Here is a 24,616-nt window from a genome sequence, read left to right as displayed (position 1 = left end):
GGTACTGTGTGTGTGTGTGTGTGTGTGAAAGAGAGAGAGAGAGGGAGGGAGGGAAGGAGGGAGGGAGAGGGAGGGAGGGAGGGAGGGAGAGAGAGAGAGAGAGAGAGAGAGAAATCAGCATTGGATAAATAGTGGACTAAATCCTTCCCGTCCATTATTTTCTTTATTCAATTCACTGACAAAACCGAAGGTGTATTTCCCCAATTCTTTGAAGAAAAGTCAGTTGAAAGGCACTTTAATATAGAAATGTGCAATTTTCAGTTTTGTGTAAGTTCAATATTTTACTGAAACCTATATTTTGTTTAAGAGTTAATGTTCTTCTACAACACACAGAAAAACAGCATTAATAATTACTTACAGATCAAAAGCTGCCAGCAAAAAGTTGAGCAGTAAACTGATGGATTGCTCTACATTGATCTGGTGTGTTGTTGGCATACGTTTGTTGAGTTGATAAAAAATAGTGGAGAGTACAGCTTCAAGCCGAGCCACATTCAGTTCTATATTTGGGTCCAGGTTGTTCAATGAGTTTTCCCGCAGAGCTTCTATGACATTCCAAATGTCCACTAAGTGCACTGTGTATAAATTAAAAAACAATAGTTAATCATATAGCAGTTTTATATACAATACTCATGTAAGCACAGAAGACCATAAAAATGTTAGACTTTACAGAGCTTTTTCACCCAAAAGATTAATTGACGGCTCAAGAACTATAAGGTTTATTTTGTTTTAATATGTAAACTACAGAATTCTAAGTTATATAGTGATTTTGAACTACACTGACATAGGAATCCTTTGGTTCTTGTACATTATTAGAATCCCCTTTTCTAAATATATCATTTCTAAAAGTTACCCTGCATCTACTGGGAATGACAGCTTCAGCATTATGAGGCCTAACTACGTATTTAGGATGTTGCAGAATGGGGAATGGCTCTTGGAATTGGTGGCAGGTCTGCCAGGTGTGTGAAACAGCTCTTAAGCTATGCTCCCCTTCTATAGTCCAAATTGTCCTTTCCTGAGAAACAGTGTTGTGATTTGTGATGTCCAACTTAAATTCAGAGAGGAGGGGAAAAAAGGAAATCGGAAAGCTTTCTCAAGACCCAGGACCTTGTACATGACTTGAACCAGAAACACTTCCATCCACTTTAGTGGAATCTAAGTAGAATTACAAACCTAGATCTGAGAGAGCAAAGGTACCATTGTGTGGAAGCCAACTGAGTTGAACTGCACAGAAGTACAAGGCTGGAGTCCTTAGGAGTAACACATGCCTACTGTGACCTAATTAAGTGCCAGATGAGCTTGGTTAGGGCTCAGTCATCCATAGCATAAAGAGATGCATAGTTGAACATATTTTGGAAACAATGCTTGCAGGCTTCTGTTTTGTCACTCTGCTTGGAAACTCAGACTATGCAGATTCTTTTACTCCTGACTATCTCTTGACTATCCCTTCTGCCTGACTCCCTCTGACCTGATTAAGTACTCTTGGGCTTACTCTTTTGTGATGGATTGATTACCATGTTCTTGCTTTGGATTTTCTGATTATCCTCCTAGGTATCCTTAGAACAAGATTGGATTTTGCATTGTTTAACATCCGTATATTGTTTAATTCAGTTCTTAGACATGTCCTAGTGAGAGACATGTCCAGATTTACTGTAATGTAAATACCAGCTTTATAAACATTAGCCTGAAGTCATTAATAACTGTAAACACAATACAACTTATAAATTTATGACTAGGAAGCAATTATATTATTTTTAATTTAAATTAAATGTAAATGAAATGATCAGACAATTTCACTCTATTTGTTGGAGCCACTAAGTATTTCTTCAGAATGTGAAGGCAGTGAAAATCCAGGGATACTCATGAGGAGCTAAAATGATCCAATTATCTTCTCATCACCAAGAAACAAAGTCTTGCTGATGAGATCTCCAATTACCACAGAAAGGAACTGAGGCAAATGGAGGCAAGGAGACACTATTTTTCAGTCGCAGCCCTGGCACTAAACAGAATTAAGGCTTGCTCCATTTCTTTTAGGATTCCAGGAGCTACTCAAGACAGCATTTGGTAGTTTACTGATGCCATTTTTATCAATTAATTTCTGTGTATTCCACTGGGTGATGTCCACGTATATAGGCATCATTTTGGTTCTCTGAAGTCTGTTAGTAATGAACTGAATTGGCAGAAATTGGTAAGTTGTTCTCCTGCTGCATTTCTGTTCCCTGGACCATACAACCCATCTATGTTTTCCTCCTTACAATTTCCCACTTTGGTATTCCAGTCTCCAACCACAAGCAGCGTATCTTGCTTGCATGTTCTTTTGATATAAGATTTAACAACCGTAAAACTCATAAAAATCCTTTTCTTCTGCATCAGTTGTTGGAGAATGTACTTGGACAATCATCATACTAAAATGTTGTCTGTGAAGTCTAATTGATATTATTCAATTGTTTACTGTATTATACACAAGTATTGTTTTTTCTGTATCCTTCCTGACTATGAAAGCAATGCCATTTCTTCTTTATTTTTCATGTCCTGAATAGCAAACAATCTTTTGACTGAAAGTGTCCAATTCTAGTTCATTTGAATCTCTGATGTCTAAGATGTCATTGTTAGTCAATTCATTTCATCTTTCACTATTGAGCTTTCCCATGTTCCATATTGCCACTGTAATACTGTCTTTGCAGCTTCAGATTTCCTTTTCCTGTATAGCAACATTAGCAATTAGATGTCCTGATTGTTTTAATCTAGCCATGTCATAAACAGCATTAGTATTCCAAGAGATCCTTAGCTCTTCCTCAGTGGCATACTGAGTAGCATCCAACCAGAGGAGCCCATAATCTGGCACTATATTGTTAATCACTTTATCTTGTCTATTCATGTGGTTTTCTTGGGGGAAAAAAAGCAGAAGTGATTTACGATTGTCTTCTCCTATGCAGTATGAAATGATGCCTTTGCAGTTATCACTGAAGTGATCATCCACCTCCAGCATCATCCTGAATCACTGCTGCCTGACATAGGTGCTTGCTTGCTTTAGCTGGGTAACTGGGATGACCTTCATGATCTGTTGCGAGTATATGCTCTTGGTATACACTCCCAACATTCTTTGCTCATTGCTCGCAGGAACACCCCATCACGATGAGGCAGCATAGGACTTGTGAAGCAGAATGTTCATTACAGACATATTGTTGTACAGTTTCTGAATGGGCCCAATGTGCCCCTTGAAAGTTTAATAACATTAATTATATTTTTAACCAACTGTATGTTACTTTTTTTGCACATTCTGTTGCTTAATGTAATAAAAATACATTTGCTAGGAAAAATTAAATCACATTTCCATCATTTTCCCTTAATGTCATTTTAGGCATTAAAAAGTATCATTAAAAAAGGAAGCTATAACGTATTTGTTACTGCAAATTAACACCAACTATCCTAATTTTTCCTGCTATACCTCTGTCTGTCATTATTTTACTTGGGGAGAATTAACAACGGAGATCTTACTACTATCAGGTAGAAATTAAAACAAAAACTTTCAATTACGTTATGGAATCTAAGATAGGAGACAAACCATATATTCAGAAGAAAAGAGCAAGTAATATTTTGGATGTTTTCAAAGAGTTCTGATATAATCATGGAGATATGGATGACTTTAAGGCTAAAACAAAAGTGACACAGAATAGTTAGTAGAATCAATTCTATTTTTCTTCTGATAGAGGGGATCTGGTTTTGCAACAGGTATGCTGTTACAGTCAGTGTTGCAAGCTATCAGACATATGGGTGAAGTTAAAAGTAGGTGGCTGAATGATGCCTCCATTTTTTTATGTCAGGGCTTATCTCAGCTTTGGTGGGACATGATTGGTAGGGCTAGTTGAAGATCTCCTATATGGATGCAAAATAATTGTTTTTAAAAATATTATCTGTGAGTACCTGATCCCCCAAGGGTTTTTACAAATATTTGTGAAATACATATTGTGTGAGAGTGAAGAGAGAGAGTTATTAATAATGATACTAATCCAAGCCTTACATTAGTTCTCTCACATGGGTTTTCAGAGATTACTTGAAAGTTTCCATCCTCGAGATGTGTAATTTCTTTACAACCACTTTATAAATGCAGTGATGATTATATCAAAGTGTGACAAATTATTTACCCCTATAGCTAACTGAACAGGAAAAAAAAAGTATCTTATTAATTTTCCAAATATAAACTGACACTTGAAGACTACTTGCAGTAAGGGACCATATCTATATTGCAAGAATCTGGATGACCACTAGATGGTAACAATAATGTAAGCATTTTCTATATCTCTGAAACAGAAATAAAAGCAAATCAGATTTATCCTATTCTTGAGGCACAAATGACAATTTTTTTAAAAGATTTTTTTATCCTGCCTTTATTATTTTTTTATATAAATAACTCAAGGCAGTGAACATACCTAATACTCCTTCTTCCTCCTATTTTCCCCACAACAACAACCCTGTGAGGTGAGTTGGGCTGAGAGAGAGTCACTGGCCCAAAGTCACCCAGCCAGCTTTCATGCCTAAGGCAGGACTAGAACTCTCAGTCTCCTGCTTTGTAGCCCGGTGCCTTAACCACTAGACCAAACTATAATTTGTATAATATCAAGGAATAAACACTTTTGGTTATATCAGCCTTTTAACATTGTGATTCTGTAGGATGAAATTAGGACTGTATCAGAGACAACCTGTTTCTAAAAGTTGCATGGAACTAAGATTCTGACTGTTCTGGACATTTTGGAGAGATAGCTTCATCCACAAGCTTTTTAGGGTTTCTGGGGGGACACAAGCGGATCACTGTTTGGTGGATTTTCCAAATAAAACTTGGTTGTCCTTTGGCAGCTAAGACTGCTATAAATTTAGCACCCTATAGGAGCTAAATTACAAACTTCTTTTTTTTAAAAAAGTCTGGATTCAGCTCTTCTTCATATAGCCAGATAGACTGGCTAAAATATGCTTAAACGAGCAGATGACTTTTCTGTGTTCCCTCCTGGAATCTAATAACAAAAGTTAATACAATTACTTTAGAGCAATTACATGAGTTTTCTTAGAATTATTTTATTTCTTCAAAGACATATTTGGCCAAATTGGAACAGAGTTCCAGAGACTATGCGATGTTGCATCAGTAGCTAGTAATAATATTTACATTATACTTGGCCATATTTTGATGCAACACATCAAAGTTCTTACTCTCATGAGGTATAACAGGATGCAGCAGTTATTTGGAAGAGAGACAGGCTCCTCTCTGCATCTTTGTGATGTAGGAACAACTGAGCATCTTACATATTCCCCATTCAGAAATCACAGTTTTCCCCACTAACTGTGTTCTTCAGTTATGCTGGACTTTTGCTTCATAGTGGAAAATGATATCTGTACAACTGAAGACACTAGGTTTGGGTAGACTGACAAGTGGTTAAGATGTTGGACTCCCAACAGGGACACCAGGTTCAAATTCAACCTCAGCTACAGAAGCTCATGGGGTGAGTTTGAACCAGTCACTCTCTCTCAACCCAACCAACCTCACAGCTTTTTGCTATGGGGGAAAATAGAAGGAGGAAGTACAATTTATACCGGTTAGCCCTCCAAAAAGAAAGGCATGATAGAAATCTAACTTAAATAAATATTAATTAGAAACAAATGTCAAACTCTTTATGAAGAAATATTCTTTAAGTCAGTAGCTTGTGCTTTCATCATCCAGCTATCATGTTCCTTTGTAAAGTGCTGCTTTCCATAACAACTAACACTGGCTCATCCAACTCTTTCTCAACATAATAATTTATTATATAGTGTATACATCTCATTATCTGAATGAATATTTTTTGGATATAACATATTTTTGTTATTTCGTTTTTCATTTCCTTTGTTCTTTGCTGCAAATGGGAATAAGAATGGAGATAGTTCAACTAACAAGCACCTGATCTTAGACAACCAAGATAGAGCCATTTCTTCATATGAAATGTCAGAGGAACCTTCATCATGAGACTCTAGGAAAGAACAACCCCAAACCAAACTAGCTTTCCTTTGACCCTAACAAGCAACTGCCTGCTGGATGCTACCTTACAATGTTAATCAGAGCTTGACCCTTTTCTAATCTTATCAGCCAGAGAGTCAGCTGATATAGAGTGAGAACCCAGTTATTTCATTTATTTATCAAGGGCATATTCCACATTTTCATTGCTAAAAACTATCCAAAGAAGATTGAAACTCTGGTTGCTTTGTATATTCTGAGTTTGGAATCCTGGCATTGGTAGAAAAGCTTCTTTTCTCCTTAGTCCTTTTGTCCTAAGCATAGGGCTATCAATTTCAAAACATATTATTGTAGCCCATAAAATTATTATTAAGAATGTTTTTTTTAAAGAAAAATATTCTTAAAAGTATCCAAATATTTATTTCAGGTATAATTTGATTTTTAGATAATAATTTCTTTAAGTCAAAACCAATTATTTCTCATATGAATTTTTAGCACATGCTCACTGGGGCCAAGCTGGTGGTAGCAAAGTGTGGAAATGAGAAATGGAAAAGACAGCTGAAATTAGAGATAAGCCAAAATGCCTTCCCATTTATACACATTTTAAGGGGTTTAAGATTTTATGGGAGAAACCAGGGGTACCCGGAGGGGAGGGTAAAAAAGACAAGTGTGGTGCTCCAGCAATGGTATTCCTTACTGATGTTCGGCATTATTAAGTTTCTTCCTCCACTTTGCACTCACAAGATACATATGGGGACAGGAAGGACTGGCTTCACTTCAGTTTGGTTTTGTGATGCAACATAACCAATGAGGTTTGGCTTTGTGGTAATGGCTGGATCCAAAATAAAGCAATTCTTCTTATCCTTTCTCTATTGGTAAAAAATAGAGGGAAAATCAATTAATTGCCAACCGACTTCATTATGCTGCATAATATGATGAAGAGGATAATTAGACATATGATAGGCCTTGCCCCACTGATGCCCTATTTTGCTTTAAGTTTGTTAATGTGGTTTTAGGAAAAGTAATATAGTTTAAAGATTTTACTGTGATTTTGACATATATGCCAAATATTTGGAATTAATCATTATATAAAGAACTAGAGATTTATTGAGCATGAGCTGTAGCGAAAAAAGATTATTCTTTTATGATGGAAAGACAGTGCCATGCCAGATTTATGACCTTGGACTGATGATATATGTTTACTCTCTGCTTGTGAACTGGCTTTTTGTTTTTGATGAAATGGAAAGACTGATCAATATTATTCTGGGTGGTCAATGTTTAATGTTGTGTTTAAAAACTGAGCTGTTTTGTACATGTGTGCATATATCTTTTTGTCTTTTTTCGTGTCCTTTCTCCCTTCTCTGTTTTTGGTTTTATTTTTTTGAAACATTTTTTCTTTGTTTCTATTTTAAAGCAAAGAAATAGATAGGAAGGTAAGTGAGATAAGAATGATAAAATATTGGCTGAGTGCAAAATAAAAGCTAAACCATGCCTCTGCAAATGATATAATCGTATTTTATATATCTATTATAGTTCTCTCAACTGCAGTAAAATCTTCAAGGACAAAACAGGTTTTGTGTGCAAAGTAGTACACAGAAAAGTACTAGAGAACCAATACACTGCTATTTAAAATATCTCAAAAACTGGTCACCCATCAAAAGCTGTAGGAGCATTACAGAGATAAAACGATTGAAGGAGTATTTCAACATGACAGGAAAAAGCAGAGGAGCTAAATTATTATTATTTTTGCATCAGTCACTGGAAGTTATTAATATGCCAATTTGTTAATGTATAACAACTTGTTATGTTTTTCCTTTGAATAGCTAAAGGAAGATTCCCTGTGCCTCCCCACAGGTCAACCCAACTGAGATTTGTTTAACTTTGGTAATATAGCAACCTCATTTATCCTCATACTTCAGGCCAAGACTTTTGAGACCACTTATTTTCAGGGAATATAACTGAAGAGTAATCTTTCACTGGTATCTACCTACCTACCTGCCTACCAATCATTATTTCCCATACTGAAGATAGCCTGACTAAATGTGGTTTCCTTATTACATAAGGAAGACTGCCAATATCAGCATGGAATTTTGGGAGATGCGGCCCCTATATATCTAAAGGGTAGCCAATAAGGGAAAGCAGAAATTAGGAAGGACCAGGAAGTTACAAACTTAATATCAAAGCTAAATAGATATAAAGTAACATCAAAGCTAAACAGATATAAAAAATACAGTACAAGGTAACTGAACACTATCTCTGTCAAAATGAATAGAATGGCAAGGCTTGCTAAGGAAATAGTGATAGCTAAAGCTACAGTATATCTGAGAAGAAATAGCTTGGGATTTCATATGAAATGGAAAGCCTTGAATATTATGTCTATTGTAGATAATAAATTTTATATCACTTCTCAAAGATGAGGTAATACAGATTCTAATTCTAAAACAGAAAGACCAATTACTAACCACTAGATGGCAGTGGGCATATTTTAGAAAACAACACATATATGTATTCTTATATATTAACCATATTAGCATTCTAACAGATTAACACAAATAAAGATTAATGGATTTCTGCTGTTTCCTTAAAATAAATTACATCTATGTATCTGAATGAACATCTGCCTAGTTTGGTTACATAGCTAGTGATACCATCTTCTCAGTGGCCTTTGTCACAAATTATGAGCTGAAAGAAGAAAAAAATATTTCATTGAAAATTATGCACTGGCCATGCATTTATCCTATTTTTATTATATGTGAGTGGAGAAATCAGTTAAAAATAATCTCAGACCTTGTTATATGAAGTAATTTATGCTCTTGTTATCTTTAACCCCACATTTTATAACATTAAATTGGCCTGTTTTACAGGACTACTATAAAGATTACTAGGATCATGTATGTAAAATGTTTTGACCAGGGGCACCTGCAGAGCAGGTAATATTAAAATGGCATCCGTGACTGTATGGCTGAAGTCTTGCTCCTTTTTTATGAGCTGCACACGAAAAAAGGGCAAAGCTTTGATTGAATGGTCATGGTTGTCATATTTTTTGAACCACTCTCCCCCTTCCCCACTGCAGATGCCCCAGTGACAAGTTTTTTGTATTAGGTTCTGAAAAAAAAAAAGTAACCTTTTCATCTAGACCAACAATAGAAGGGCTACCATTTTCTGTGTTTCTTGTTGCTCTCTGATTATGTGGTAGCCCTAAACAAAGGATGTTGGTTGGCTCCTGAAGCCTTCTCTGGTTTCCCAAGACTTTATGTCCACCTACAGTATTAGGGGCAGAATGTTACCATAACTTAGTTACTGGAGAACAACAGTGGGAAGAGGCTGTACTGTATTTCCATCTCCTGCTTGCAAATACCCCATCTGATTGGCCACTGTGAGACACAAAATGCTAAATTAAAATCAGCCTTGGGCTAATCCAGCAGGGCTATTCTTACATACCTGTATTTAAAATGCTGCCAGCCTTCACTTTCTGGATCTGTTGGCTGGGGTAGTAATTTAAAAAACTCTTTAATCTTTTGGAATTGCAAACTGAATACCAACCACCAGTATGATCCAGGTGCAAAAAAGACAAATGCAGACTTAGGTTGCGTGAACAAAAAAATATACTTTCCAAAGCATAGGAAATAATGGTTCTGCTCTATTTTGCTTTAATCAGAGCCTATCTTGAATACTCTGTCCAGTTCTGGGCACCACACTTGAAGGATTCAGAGATGTTGGGACAGGTTCAGAGAAGGGCTATGAAGATGCTTCAGGGACCAGAAATTAAAGCCTATGAAGAGAGTGAAGGAGCTGGATATGTTTACCCATGAGAAAAGGAAGATAGGAGAGGATTCTTGAGCTACTTGAAATGATGACATACAGAAGGAAGTCAGAGCCTAGTTTATCTCATTCTAGAGTGCAGAATATGGAATAGAGTGAACAAGAGTGATTCCTGATTATTAGACCAATTAAAAAAAAAAATCCTAACAGATGTTTGACAGTGACCTAATTAATAAAAGGCTCTCTTTTATTGGGTGGCTTCGCACAGCAGTTAGATTACTTTCTGTGTGGGATACTTTCACTTGGATTCCTGCACTAAGCAGGGGTTGGGTTCAATGGGTAAATGGCTCTTCCCACTCTATGATTCTATCCCTGTGTTAATACAGAAATACAACGTAAAGCATAGATGATTTGTGGAAACAATACAGCCCATTATCAACAACACATCAACATATTTTGTTCTAGTAACACATTCTCTCTCTGTGACTGCAAAAACAAGTACGTGCAGTTTTCTCGGTAACTTTTTCAGAAGTGGTTTGTTATTACCTTCTTACTAGATTAAGAGAGAGTGACTGGCCCAAAGTCATTCAACTGGTTTGCGTGCCCAAGGCAGAACTAGAATTCATGTTTCTCTGCTCCTAATCCAGCACCTTAGCCACTAGACCAAATTGGCTTTCTTAGTAAATCCAGCCAATCTATGTTTAACATTAGCTTAAAAGGTATAATTGAATTATATGATGGAAATAACTTTCCTTAGCAAGAATCTTTTATTCCTACTTTTCTAATAATCTGCCTAAGACCTGTTCCTATAGTACAATGTTTTGCAACCTTGGCAATGTTAAGATGTGTGGACTTCAACTCCCAGAATTCCCTAGCCAGCCATATGTATCACCTGTTTCCTGATATCTCTGTAATGTTTCTATCTGTGAGTAACTGTAAAATGAAGTTTTAATGTAACCATGAAGCTTGACTCTACTACTTTGTATTGGGTTGCCCTAGTTATAGTTGCTAGGGGAGGGAGGCTTTAAGTTGACAGCTTATTGAAAATAACTAGTGGGAGAACCTGTCTTTGTTTACATATGGGCCAGGCAGTTATAATGTAACTAGGATTGATGAATAAATGTGTTTTGTGGCTGGAAAGTCGAAACAGAACTGTTAAATTATTAAAGTACGCCAGTCAATGAAAGCTTGTAAGAGGGTAAGATCATAACTTGTCTCAGGTTCTGTCTAGTGATGATTGCCTTTGGCCAATCTAGGAAAAAAAATAAAAGGTTAATTAGTTAGAGCTACCAGATCTGGGCTGCAAAAATCCAGATGGCTTCTGATGAGAGTGAAGAGCTTTGCTGGATTTTTCCAACCCAGCTCTAGTAGCCCTAAATTAGTTGTTGGAGAATAACTGATTGTTGCCTGGAGGAGCATCTAAGGGATTTGGTGGCAGAAAAGAGCAGTACAAGAGTCAGAGAAGCCTGCTGGGAGAAGACATGAAGACCAGAGTTTGTTGGAGAGTATAAGATGTATCCAAGCAGGTAAAAGAAGGGGATTCAAACAATGGTACAACCAAAAGGTGAATTTTCACAATTAGTGCTAGAAGACATCTGAATCATACAAGAAACCAAAAGGAGGATATTGAGGCAGAGAAATACAGCTGTACAGCAGCTATTCGTGGTTGTGGGTTACTAAGGTGAAGGGAAGGGGGGTCTGCTCTGAAAGGAAAACTAGTTAAGGGAAACCAGTTTAACCCATCCCCTGGTTATGCCAATGGGACCAAACAATCAGCTGTGTCTCTACCAGTATAGAGGATTTGTTCTGACAGCAGTGGTTAGAGATTTTATAGCCAATGCAGGATTCTGCAACTGGGATATCTGAGGATTTCATGCAACACTGTGGCACTTGTTGTTGTTCAGTCGTTAAGTCGTGTCCGACTCTTCGTGACCCCATGAACCATATTGCGCCAGGCCTTCCTGTCCTTCACTGCCTCCCTGAGTTTGCTCAGTTTCATGCTCATTGGTTCAGTGATGCTATCTAACCATCTCATCCTCTGCCGTCCTCTTCTCCTTTTGCCTTCAAATCCAAGTACCAACGCTACTAAAAGGAAACATACGTAGAATAGCTATGATATTCCTTTCCTCCTTTTTATGTGGAAGTAAGACTTTTTAAAATCATTTAAGTGTTAAAGTAAACATGGTTAGGCCTGGGTTTCCAGAGCTTTTAAATTATAAATAGTACCACATTTTTTAGGCCTGTAGATAAGTTCCTTTAAATCAGACATATTTTCTTTGCTTATATTTTATGCACTGAATAACACTAAAATCCAGTCTTATGGCTACATTAACACCTCAGCAAATTTAAATATTGCATCATCAAATACTCAGGATGAATGATAGTAGCGAGCTACAGAAACAGGAACCACTTAAGTTAACACAAAAATAACTTTACCATCAATAAATACAGTATCAATATAGATTTGAAAAAATGAAATTAGATGGAATTTAAAACATGATATGCATGCTGACATTTATGTGTTTACAGTCCGCAGGGGCATTGCAAGAACTAGATGGAACAGGAGTGTGTATAGTTAGGTATTTATTTGTAATTTATTTATTTTGCTCTTAGAGGTTCTGAAAATGAATGGCAAATCCAAGACAAGAATTCTTTCCAGGAAGCAAGGAAAACATTAGATCAGTGTTTTTCAAACTTGGCAACTTTAAGATGTGTGGACTTCAACTCCCAGAATTTCCCAGCCAGCATTTGATAGACATACAAATGAGGCATGGGAAATGAAGCAAGCACAAAGCAACATATTCTGAGAATAGGGTGGCATTGTCTTCTATTCTAACATAAAATAAATTACTATGAGTGTTCTTGTACTATAAATCAAAGATGAAGATAATCAAAACATTTTAAGCATGGTGGAATTGGAATTAGTGTCCTGAAGATATCTATCACCTAAGATGCTGTGGTTCATACACTACAGATATCATGAAACATACATATAGGAACACATTGTAATTAGTATGTATTAATTTATTGTAATTTTGAGCTGGCACTGCATTAAAGAACCTTCACCAGTATGTTTAGTCCTTGTATTAAATAGGTTTGTAGGTTTTTTTAAGAAGAAGCATCAAACGTTTTATGTACATGGCAAACATTATGATGGGGATAAATATCTTTCAAAACATTTTGGCATTTTGTCTCACATGCATTTCTGGGCACAGGTTTTGTGAAACTTTTTACTTCTTTATTTGTAATGTCACCTTGAAGCAAGAAAACAGCTAAAATCCTATTTTGTTAGAAATGCAAATAAACAAGACATAAGTAGTATGAACATAAACTACATGCTTGTTCAGAAGTAGGCCCCATTCCCAGTTAGTCCTACTGAAGCCAACAAAACCTATTTCAAAATAAACACATATAGCATGCTTGCTTAATCCAGCATCTTCCGGATTTCTGGGGAAAAAATGGCAAACTGAAGATGGCTCTGCAAACAGTGGAGCCAATGACTGCAGTGGAATGAAGAGCCAGTGAGTAGACCGGCTCTTCATAATTCCTCTCTGGACACAGAGAGGACTTGAGATTGTCTACAGTTGCTCCTGATAGTTGCTCCTTGCAAGAAGACCACAAGACAGCGGTCTCCGGTGGATTTAGAGCTCTGAGAGACGAGGGAATAGCCATCTATTCCTGGCTAGGGGAAAGCTGATGGATTGCAGTGTACAGAGGAAACTGATTTTAGAAATACGGGATGCAGATATTCAGTGAACCCTCATTTTGCTTCATAATATGAAGTCCTGATTCCTAGGTTCTATTTTGCTACTGGCTAACTACAAGGCTGGTCCAGAGTATGACACACTGAAACATATCTAAGTACATTTTAACCAGCACTTGCATTTAATTTACAAGGGTGTATTATTATGTATTAGACACAAGGGGATATAAAGCTATAAAGTGATAAGCAGAAAAGAGAGGCCCAAAGGCATACATGAAACTAAAGCTAACTGGCCTACATGCCTGTCAATGTGACTGAACAGAAATATGAGGAAGGAAAAGAAGGACTCAAAGAAAGACAGGCATGGATGGGAACAAGGTTTCCTTCACAGTCAGCACAGCACTGTTCTAATTCCCATGAAAATCATGGTATTGTTCTAGAGACAATGCAAAGCAAAAAAAATAAAAAAAAAATTTTACAAGAAAAGAGAAGAGAAAAACAACACAGAAAACCCCAAGATGCAAAATTAAAAACCGTCAGGGATATGAACTCTCGATTTGGCTGCTCTAATTAAAGCCCCACATCAGAATAATCAGCTTGACTTTATATTTGAAGCTTTTGACCATCAACTGTTTGTTCTCGTCTCAGGAAATCAGCTATCTTTGCTCTTTCTATAGTTGTCACTAAAATAATCACATAGCAAACTGAGTAAAAGTCAGCAAGTCTGGTGGTAGCTCCCCAGCTGTATAGCAATGCTTGCTTGTAAAATTTTAATTATGGTATGTGGCTACACTCTGACTCAGCTGTTGTAGACCAGTATACATGAATGGCAGATTTTAGCTTACTAAATGCTTTTTAGAATAAATGATTAAAAAATAAAGCATAAAAAATGCATTGTAAGCATATGAAGCATTTTAGACTAAGGAAAACTGAACAATAGTTCTGGAAAGCCAATTTTAAAAGTGATACAGTGCATCTAATTATCACAGTGGCCTACAGATTATACTATTCTGAAATCAGGCCTGAAATTCATGTTGGTGCCATCTGTACATCTAACTTGGAGCCCCTCACCATTCCTCATCATATACTATATTTCTATAATTGTGGGTGGCATCTATTTTGTTTTCTTGCCCTTCCTAGCCAAACATGCACAGCCCATTTTGAATTTTGCAGAAACTATTATCAGGACTCTTATAGATTCCTTTCTATATTTATATAAAAATCTTTGTTGTCAACAAATGAGTGATTTGTTCATAGCTATAGCGCTGTAAGTTACACTGTTTCTTTTAGAAAATTTCATAGATTAAGATGAGCCAGTCTAAAATATAAAGTGAAGAAAGTAATAGAGAAAGGGGGAAGGAATGAAAGGAGAAAGGAAGGTTAAAAGCATGAATGTAAGTGCTCTCACAGATACTGACATTTTGTTTATTAAGAAGTTGGCCTAATGACTTTGTGGAAAATAGGAGTTTTGAAGAGGATACATATATGAGAGTGAAAAAAAATGAGATAGCACAATGCCTATGTTCAAGGAGAGAATAGCAGCAGTGGAAAATGAGAATGAGTCACGCTGGGAAGCAAAAGGTCTTTAAGTAGTTGAGAGTGGTGGAGTTACAGAAGTGAAGGCTACAGTCAAGGATATAATGAAAATCAAGAGTCAAAAGTTAGTGCAGGTCAAGGCTACAGAAAACTTTGAATGTAAGGGATGAAGTTTTCATTATTAATGAGACATTTACCATTATTTTCCTTGGAACTGTTCGTACAGATATGTACTCTTGCCCCATGATGTAGGTAATGCTCATGAGCTTCCCATGCCTCCACCTTTTCAAGATTCTGGCTGAACCAATAATTGAACGCACCATAATTTCTGATTTGAACCATAGTGCCGATTTTCATCTATGTTGTTTAGAGGGGGCTCTGGTACTCCCAAAAAAGGGGCCAAGAGCCATATAAAGCCCGGGGGCTACAGGTTGCCTATCCTTCTTCCAGACCAACAGTTGAATCACTGCAGGACACTACTTCTTTATTTGTGCTGCTTATGGAAGAAGGTGGGATGGTGGAAGTTATATGGGAGATGACAAAGGAATAAGGGTCACATAGAAGGGCAAGATTAGTACATTAGAAGAGAAGAAAGAAAGGAATTATAAAGATTCAGAAGGAAATTAATGGTAAAGATGAAGGGGGATAGGGATGTATTAAAACAACTTCAATATTGCCACTGAAGGAGGCAAGGTCCTAGGTAGAAATTTAGAACAAAGGAGAAGTGTTAGGAATCTTAACTTAATCAAATAAACAGTAGAAGAGTAAGAGAGTAGAGTTTTAAAGGGGTAGGCTTTTCATGGGCCAGATACAAATTTAATTCTATTATTGTGGCCCCATCAATTTTAAACAATATGATTTTTTTCTTGTATTATAGTCTGGTTTCTAAATTTACAGGAAATCAGCAACCAATCGTCCTTATCAGCCATCCAATGGGAAATGCAGGTGGGGTTTCTCGCTGTTCTAAAAGCCATATTTTTTTGCAACCAAGGATTGCATGCAACCCACAGATTGCCCATTCTTGGTGAAAACCAATATATGGCAATCCATCAACACAACTGGGGAGGTAAACAGCTGGAGAGACACTGAGCAGATTCTAAATGTATTAGCTCTACTGAACTGGAAAGGCTTTTTATGCTTATTTCTTCTGTTTTTAAACCTCCTAAACCATGAAAGCGACACATCTTTTAATTAGTGACACAGGCAGAAAAAATCCACTTAAGTCAAGTTTCAACAAAGTAATAGTAAACAGTGAGGCATGAGGTCTGCACGGCAAAGAGCTGTACTGTATTCATTAGGAAGTTCTCATGACCTACCTGGGAGGCAGACCAAAGAAGGAACTCCTTCCCAAATAAACCCCATATCTTTTAAACGCTACTGATGCGTTCCTGTAGCATGCAAAATGCTAACAGATATTGCCAAATAATTGTATAGTGCTGATAATTTAAGAAACATGTCACATTTTCAGAGATAGCTTATATAATTAGTTCTTTACAAGTAAAACATGTTAATTTGTTTACCATTCTAACAGCGAAAAATCTGAAAGCAAAAATTAATGTTATTACTGTAGATGTTTAAAAGTAAGTTCCACCCAGCTGCAAAAGATAATACCCAATAAAATAAACAAAATGTAATAGTGTTAAACAGCAAAATTATGAGAGGAAAGCTGTTTGTTATAGTTTACCTTGGAATTTTACCTGAGCAGCTTGCGAGCTCTATCCTCTTTATATCTGCATCCAAACATATAAACGTATTGGTATAATTAACAGCTGTAGGTTACCTTGATCTTCTGGAGAGTCAGGCATTATTATTTGCATTTTTTGAATGTATATTAAAATTAATTCCTACAGGTGGGGAACATGCACAATTCCGCAGTAGTAGACTAGTGAAGGTAATACAAATCAATCCATGATATACTTACAGTTGCATTTCTTCTGCACAAATCTCAGCTTGCATGCTGTTCGGTAGGTGGACAAACGGATACGATCCAGATCTTGAGCCCCTAATGGTAGAAAAGTATACATGTGCTATGATAGATGTATTCTGTGCCTGAACCTCACCAACAGTATTCAAATAGGCTTTCGCTAGGATATTTTAGGGCCTTTTATTACCTCCACAGAATAAGAAAATTAAAAATTGTTTACCAAGGGGAAGTGCAAACATTCTATTTATCACACTGAAAACCAATATAATAACAATAATTTATTAAATTTATATGCTGCCTGACCCCCAATATGATCAAGCCACAAGCAAACAAAATAAAACAAAACCAAACAGCTGAGTTCCAATACAGGGAAAGCTCTTAAAATTAACAGTTTAGTTTAAATAAAAAACCTCTTTTGAACTGAACTCAACTGGTGACTTCATGGACACTTCCTACAGTTTGGGCACAATACAGAACTGGTTCATCCTTGCTCATTTCCAGGATATTTCTCAACTTTCTAGTCTACCCTGCAGCCATTGTATTCCTTGGGGCCTCCCATGGAAGTAGAAATGAGGCCCAACCCTGTTTTGCTTCCAAGTCTACATAAGACTGACCAGGTGGAACAGCAAAGATATGATTACAAAAGAAAACTGTATTCAAGCTGTATCCAAATAGCAGAAGGGATTTCTGTATTTCTACTAATAGATAGAGGTCCTCCTGAAGGTAGTGGGCATAGCACGGCAAGCTAAGTGTGATAAACACACACAAATATTTCAGTGGAAGTTCAAGCTATTGATTATGACAGGCACAGGTAATATTTTTGCATCCAAGGGCAACAATTTTTATTGATTTTTTTTAGTAACTATGAGCTAGGGCAGCGATGTGACACTATTACCAAAGTGGCAGGCTGGGGTTGAAGACTTTTTTGTTTCTAGCTACTTGGAAAATTAATTTTTATCAATAATAGATACAGAGAATTAACACACCTATTCCTTTAATTCTCTTCCTAATATTTGCACAAAATCATGTTGTAATTCTGTGGTTCACTCTCCCAAAGAATTTGGTGTATGGTTTGGGAGGCTCCAGACTTACATAGAAAGGGCTTGGGCTGTTAACAGTGAATTGTCCTTTCCTAATTTATGTGAACCAAGCTAGAAAAGCACTCAGTGGTATGTTAGCATCAAATGTGATTCAGCATCTTTGCTTGACTGAAACTGACATGTTATCTTTAAACCAGATATGACCTACTTATGGTCCTTGGATAAATTTGTTTATAACATTCATTGGAGAACACAGATTGCAAGAGGGCTCTTTGCCTGAGACCTTACTATGTTTTAGTTCATTCAACCTATTTGTAATGTTGGAGCAGAGATTATCTTAATCTGGGGATCTTTCTGAGAAAAAGACAGGAAAAAGAAAAAAAATAATGCTCTACTCTGCAAGCACGAATCTGGTTTTTATTATAACTAGGCTAAGATAATTCTCCAAGGCTACAATCAACCAGGTTCAATCTTATGATTAAAAGATATACTGTTCTCAAAACATGATGAAATATGATTTGGTTATGATAAAATAATGAAAATTAATTAGCAAAATGGGAACGTTTGGTTGGTCGCTGACCAGCAATGAGGTCTTATTTAAAAGTTGTTAAGGAAGTGTTTATCTAAGACACCTGGTTGGAGAAGTAATTCCTAAAGTCATTCCAATTTATGAAGGCCGCACCTTTATTTTCCTTTGTCATCTATGTGAAGAGATGCGAATAGACAAAATTTCAGATATCAGTTGTGCCCTCTTTGTCTCGAATAGACAAAATTTCAGATATCAGTTGTGCCCTCTTTGTCTCATAAAAGGAGGAAATGGGGCAAAGATTATGTCTCCTCTCCTCAGAAAGCCTTTTGTATGTGGTTAGTTAAAAGACAATACAACTTTACCCTGCCAAATTAAAAAAACAACAACATAATGCTGTTTTGCTGATGTAAAAGCAGATTTGGAAAAGTTTCCATTTGTCTGATTGGGGTGACTACAAAACAGGAAGTCCTCAAAAAGCGCCTTCCATGAAAATACACAGAACTATTCCAGATTGCTAAATGCAAGAATTAATTTATACTTTTTATTGGTCAGTATTTGCATGATAGATACCACAAGATAAATTAAGTCACAGATCTCCAAGGAAGAGATCATGAAGTTATTCTCAGAGTTTTAAACGTGATAACATATAAATCAAGACACTTATCAAAGACTCTGAGAGCAAATATCATTTGTAAAGTAAAAAAGTCTTCTGTTTTGGCATTATAATTAGAGCACAGAAAAGGAATACTTATGGACTTTCCATTTTAACTTCCATATTGGGGAGGGAGGGAAACAGTTCCCCCCCCCCCCGTCTCTTCATTGCTAAACTCTTACTTCCTTTTTCCTTTTCATCTGCCAAATACTCTTGACAAGTTCCTTTTATCAACTGGCTGCTTGAATACCATCTGTTGCTGGCAAAGATTGTTCTGAACCATTTACTGTTTCATCCTAGGAATTTACTTTAGTCATTGGTCATGTTGTTAAACACATGGAGAAACCATTTCAGTGATCCCAAGCTGGTTTTTTTTTTATGTCATATGATAACGGTTGAACATTATTAATGTTGCTCTTTGCTTTTTAAAGTATTTCTGGGATTTTTTGTTTTTGTTTTAATCACAAAGACAATGCATTTATTTTTGTTTTTGTTTTAATTACAGTCAAAGACAATGCATTTATTTTTTAAAGGCTAGATTCTTTTGGTGGACAATCATAATAATAATAATAATACCTCAAGTATTAATTGGGACATTAACAATGGAGATAAGTAATAGGCAATACCGATCTTTTAAGATCTGCTTGAAGGAGCAAAGGAGCAATCCATCACATTGATAAGTCTGAAGAGATGGTTGAAGTCATGTGCAACAAACTGATATAGGTTTTCATCTTTATGTATAGGTCAATAAATATGTGTTTTATATGTTATAATGCTATCTTATTTAGACTTTGCTTGTGGCTGATGAGAGCTGAAGTTCAAAATGTTTAGATGGCATTAATTTGCTTACCAAGTGCATTGTGAAGGATCCAGCTAAACATGCTCAACTGCAAGTTAAAGTATCTTAATTAGGGCTGTGCAGCACACTTAATTTGAAGGCAAAAAGGTTCTTTGGAGTGTGTGGCATATGTCTGCATCTCTCTTCCTGGAATCGCATAGCTGTCTTTCACTGGCAGCACATGATTCCAGGAAAAGACACATTCAGATTAAGGAACTGCAGACAGCTGCTACATATGATTCCTTACACTTCAAAAAAACCTTATTTGCCTTTCAATCTGAAGCACTGCACAGCTGTAATATTAATGTCAACTTCACACTGCTTCAACTCCACACACAAAATAAGTCAAGAAAAGTGCCAAACAACATTTGTATTCTGGCCAATCTTTAAACATATTTAAAATTAAGAAACTAAAAATTGAGATTTTAGGAAAGCCAGAAAAATGTTGGTGCATTGCTTGGGATTGAAAAACCCAGAACAGATTATATAGAATTGCACAGATTACACAGAACAAGATTATACACTTGAGATTATACAGAATTAGAACAGCGTTTGACTCTGCTATCTAGGCACTGGGGGAAATTCAGTCCCAACAAAGCTGGGGGGGCATCAAGTGGAAGAAAACTGAATTACAGTGAGGAAATATATTGAGATTCAGTATGGTTTCTGGTGGAAAACAGTGGCTTTGACTCTTCACATTCCTTTTCTCCCAGGGAGAGAATATTAGAGATATTTAGCCTTATATCTTTTAACAGTAAAAACTAGCATTGAAATAAAAAAAGCAGCATTTGGTCAATTAAGTGTAGTTTCTTGCACCTGCTTTGTATTGAAAACTCTTGTCTTGTAGAACAAACTGCCTATAGTCCAGGGCAAAAATCCATGTAATACTTACCAAAGATATATTCTATCTTGTTGGCCTTTTGCAAGAAATCTTCCATCTGCCAGAAAAACAATAAAATAAAATAAAAAATGCCATAACACTTACGCATTTCTGCAAACAGCTGCCTCCTTTCTGCCATGGTAGCTCCTCTTTTCCCACAATCTTCAATCATTCTAAGCAACAAAAACATTAAACACATCTTCAGAATCATTTGTAAACTAAGAACATTTATAAAATATATGAAATGTTCCAGTGCATTATTTTTCCTATTGTATATTCAACTATACCACAAACAAGCTATAGTTTTGTCCTTAAACTTCTCCCATAAACTCTTCCATAGAATAGTGTTTAGAAATATCAGTACAAACTTCTGTTTAAGAACTTTGTACTGATATTTTCAGATACTATTCCACTGTTGTGCTCATGATGCAGTTTATTTTGCAGGGGGAATTACTCTTTTTCACAAAGTCAGTAAAAAGAACTATATTTCTATTGTCACTACAAGCCTTTATACTATTGTTTTATGTCAATTTTACTTTTATACTATTTGTATAAAATTTGTCAGTAGAGGAGCAAGTTTCTTTTACGCAAATAATGGTAATAGTATAATAATAATAATTAATAATAATTAATAATAATAATAATTAATAACACAAAATAAAGTATTCACAAAAGTAAAATTGGAAGAACTGCAAAGTCTACCCAAGGCAAAGAAATCGAAGCCTTGTCAGAAGTAACTCAGACTGTAGAGGCAAATCGGGGGGAGTCAGCAGTAGAGGAAGCCACCATAGCTACTGAATCATTTTGATTCCCAAATCAGGCACCCTCTCCTCTGTCTTCTCCTCAGAAAGAACAAAGAACAAAGCCCTCTAACTAAAAAAACAAGAGGAATTGAAACAAAGAACAACTGAGCATCTAGACAGCACAAGAACAACAGAATAAGGTTACTTGCATTGAAGCTTGTTGCAAAAAAAAAAAAAAAAGCTAGCACAAGTATTAACAGATGCCAATATTATAATATCAAATATAAGCACCAGCTCACTGCAAGAAACAAACAAACTAATGTACAGCACGGCTGCAGTTATAACTGAATACCTTGGATGCAAAATCAACAAACAAGAAAAAAGCCAAACAGTGCACCACCAAAATGGAAGATCAGGTTGGAAAATAAGATCAGCATGCTAAGATCAGATGCAAGCAAGCTAGAACAGATGAAAGAAAAGAAGCTGAAGAACAAGAAGACCAAAGAATACCTGATCAAGAAATATCACCTAGAAACAAGGGAGATCAAAGAAGCACTAGAAATAATAGAGCAGCAAATAATACCTATAGCCAAAAAGATCAGTAGATATGAAGCTTGAATTCCACGCTATATGCAGAATCTCCAGTTTCAGTCGAATCAGAAATGTTTCTACTAATCCATCAATGGAGAGACTGCAATGAACCAGTCAACACCTGACAAAGAAGAAACAATGCAGTTCTGGGCACAGCTATAGGACAACCCAAAGAAATACAACAAGAATGCAGCTTGGATAAAAGAAATGGATTAGAAAAAAAGAAGCTGAAATGAAAGAACTTGTAGTAACAGCAGAAATGGTGGAGAAAAGGGCAAGGAAGATCAAGAATTGGTTAGCACCAGGTGAAGATGAATTGCATAGTGTTTGGTTGAACCATCTGACTGATCTGCATCCATTCATTGCCAAGCAGTTTAACACCATACTGCACGGAGCTAAAATTGAACATTGGTTAACATCTGGCAAAACCTGATAATAAAAGATCCAACAAAAGGGGCAGCACCAGGCAACTACGGGCCAATTACCTGTTTACCAACGATTGCCAACTGGTGTTGTAGCTGATGCAGTCCAGCAGCATCTAATTGAAAACAAGCTCTTTCTATCTGAGCAGAAAGGAAACTGCCCAAATAGCAGAGGAACAAAAGATCAGCTCCTAATTGACAAGATGATTTTGGAAAACTGCAAGAGAAGGAAGACTAACTTGAATGTAGCTTGAATTAATTAAAGAAGGCATTTGACTCCCTGCCACATGATTGGATAATCAAGTGCCTAGCAATAACAGGAGTCAGTAGAAACATCAGAAGCTCTGTGCAAAGATCAATGGCACAATGGAAGACACAGTTGCTGGTGATAGCCTGGGAGAGGTTAAAATCAAGAGAGGAATCTTTCAAGGAGACTCACTATCATCACTACTCTTCGTCATGGCACTGATTCCTCTGTCAACAATACTGAACAAGTCAGGCCATAGCTATCAAACATCAAAAAACATCTGCCAGGCTATCTCACCTCCTTTACATGGATAATCTGAAGCTGCATGGAAAAACACCATTTGAAATAGAATTGCTGCTCAACACTGTCCAAATACACAGCCAAGAAATTGCAATGGAGTTTGGACTGGACAAATGTGCCACCCTTACTAACAGCAGGGGAAAAATAGTGGAAACTGAAGGAATCCAGATGCCATATGGAAATAATATCAAGAGTCTGGATGAAGAAGATGACTACAAATACCTGGGCATCCTTCAAGCTGACAACATCAAGCATACTGAAGTCAAGAAAAAGGTTAGTAGTGAATATATCATGACAGTGAAGAAGATCTTAAAGTCCAAACTCAGTGGAGGAAATACCATCAAGGCAATTAACACCTGGGCAATTCCAATAATTAAATACAGAGCTAGAATAGTGGGCTGGACTCAAGCTGAACTAGAAGCCCTGGATAGGAAGACAGAAAAATAATGACAATGAATCATGCCCACTCCACGAAGTGACGCTGACAGACTCTACTTACCAAGGAGCATAGGTGGGCGTGGAATGTTGCAAGTGCACCAGACAGTTGAAGAAGAAAAAAGGGCATTGGAAAAATATCGGAAAGAAAGTGAAGAAGATGCACTGAAGCTAATACACCATAAAGGCTTACTGAATACCAAAAAAACCCCAGACTGGCCTATAAAAAAGACCAAATGAAGAATAGAAAAAAGACATGGCAAGGCAAAGTATTTAATGGCCAGTACACAAAAAAACTAGCAGGCAAAACAGATAACAAGACCTGGCTAAGAGCAAGAAAGCTGAAGAAAGAAACAGAGGGGCTAATTCTGGCTGCACAAGACCAAGCCTTAAGAACAAATGCATACAAAGCCAGAATCAAACAGACAGCAATAGACAGCAAATGGCCCTCTGCAAAGAAGCTGAAGAAACAGTGGACCACCTAGTTAAATGCTGCAAGAAGATCGCACAGAGTGACTACAAACAAAAGCATGACAAAGTAGCAACAATGGTGCACTGGAATATCTGCAAGAAATACCATTTGCCTGCAAACAAGAACTGGTGGGACCACAATGCAAACGAAGTAATAGAAAATGAAGAAGCTCTAAAGTGCTCTGGGACTTTAGAATTCAAATAGACAAGCACCTGCCACATAACACTCCAGACTTAACGACTGTTGGTAAGAAAGACAAAAAAGTCTGGATAGTGGACACTGCAATACCTGGAGACAGCAGAATAGAAAAGAAAGAACTGGAGAAAATCACAAAATGCAAAGACCTGCAAATAGAATAATTGTGGCAAAAGAAAGCAAAGATAGTAATAGGCACCTTGGGTGCAATCCCAAAACATCTGGAGCACCACTTGAAGACCATCGGCATTGACAAATCACCCTCAGTCAATTGCAAAAAGCAGCTTTACTTGGAACAGCTTACATCCTACAACAATACCTTTAACACCATCAAACAACAGCATCTGTCTATCCCAGGTCCCTGGGAAGG

General features: G+C 36.7%; 1 protein-coding gene across 18 annotated transcripts in view; it reads right to left on the bottom strand.

Moving 5' to 3' along the window:
* The window catches only part of DTNA (dystrobrevin alpha), a 213,036-nt gene that overhangs the window by 74,457 nt on the left and 113,963 nt on the right, over positions 1-24,616 (bottom strand). For all 18 annotated transcript variants that reach the window (XR_015794029.1, XR_015794028.1, XM_088130800.1 and 15 more), the window contains 3 exons: positions 20,947-21,014; positions 16,900-16,980; positions 359-572 (listed from right to left, as the gene is read on the bottom strand). Coding sequence is in view for 16 of the 18 variants with exons in the window: in XM_088130795.1 (XP_087986921.1) it covers positions 359-572; positions 16,900-16,980; positions 20,947-21,014 (363 nt within the window). In the remaining 2 variants the exon portion in view is untranslated. The remainder of the gene's footprint in view (positions 1-358; positions 573-16,899; positions 16,981-20,946; positions 21,015-24,616) is intronic.

This window comes from Python bivittatus, unplaced genomic scaffold, assembly GCF_059951505.1.
Source record: "Python bivittatus isolate LINGU-HERP-01145 unplaced genomic scaffold, Pbiv_v1 ctg000840_np1212, whole genome shotgun sequence".
In the NCBI taxonomy this organism is placed as follows: domain Eukaryota; kingdom Metazoa; phylum Chordata; class Lepidosauria; order Squamata; family Pythonidae; genus Python; species Python bivittatus.
The sequence above is the reverse complement of the archived record's forward strand: the minus strand, read 5'-3'. Positions and strand labels throughout refer to the sequence as shown.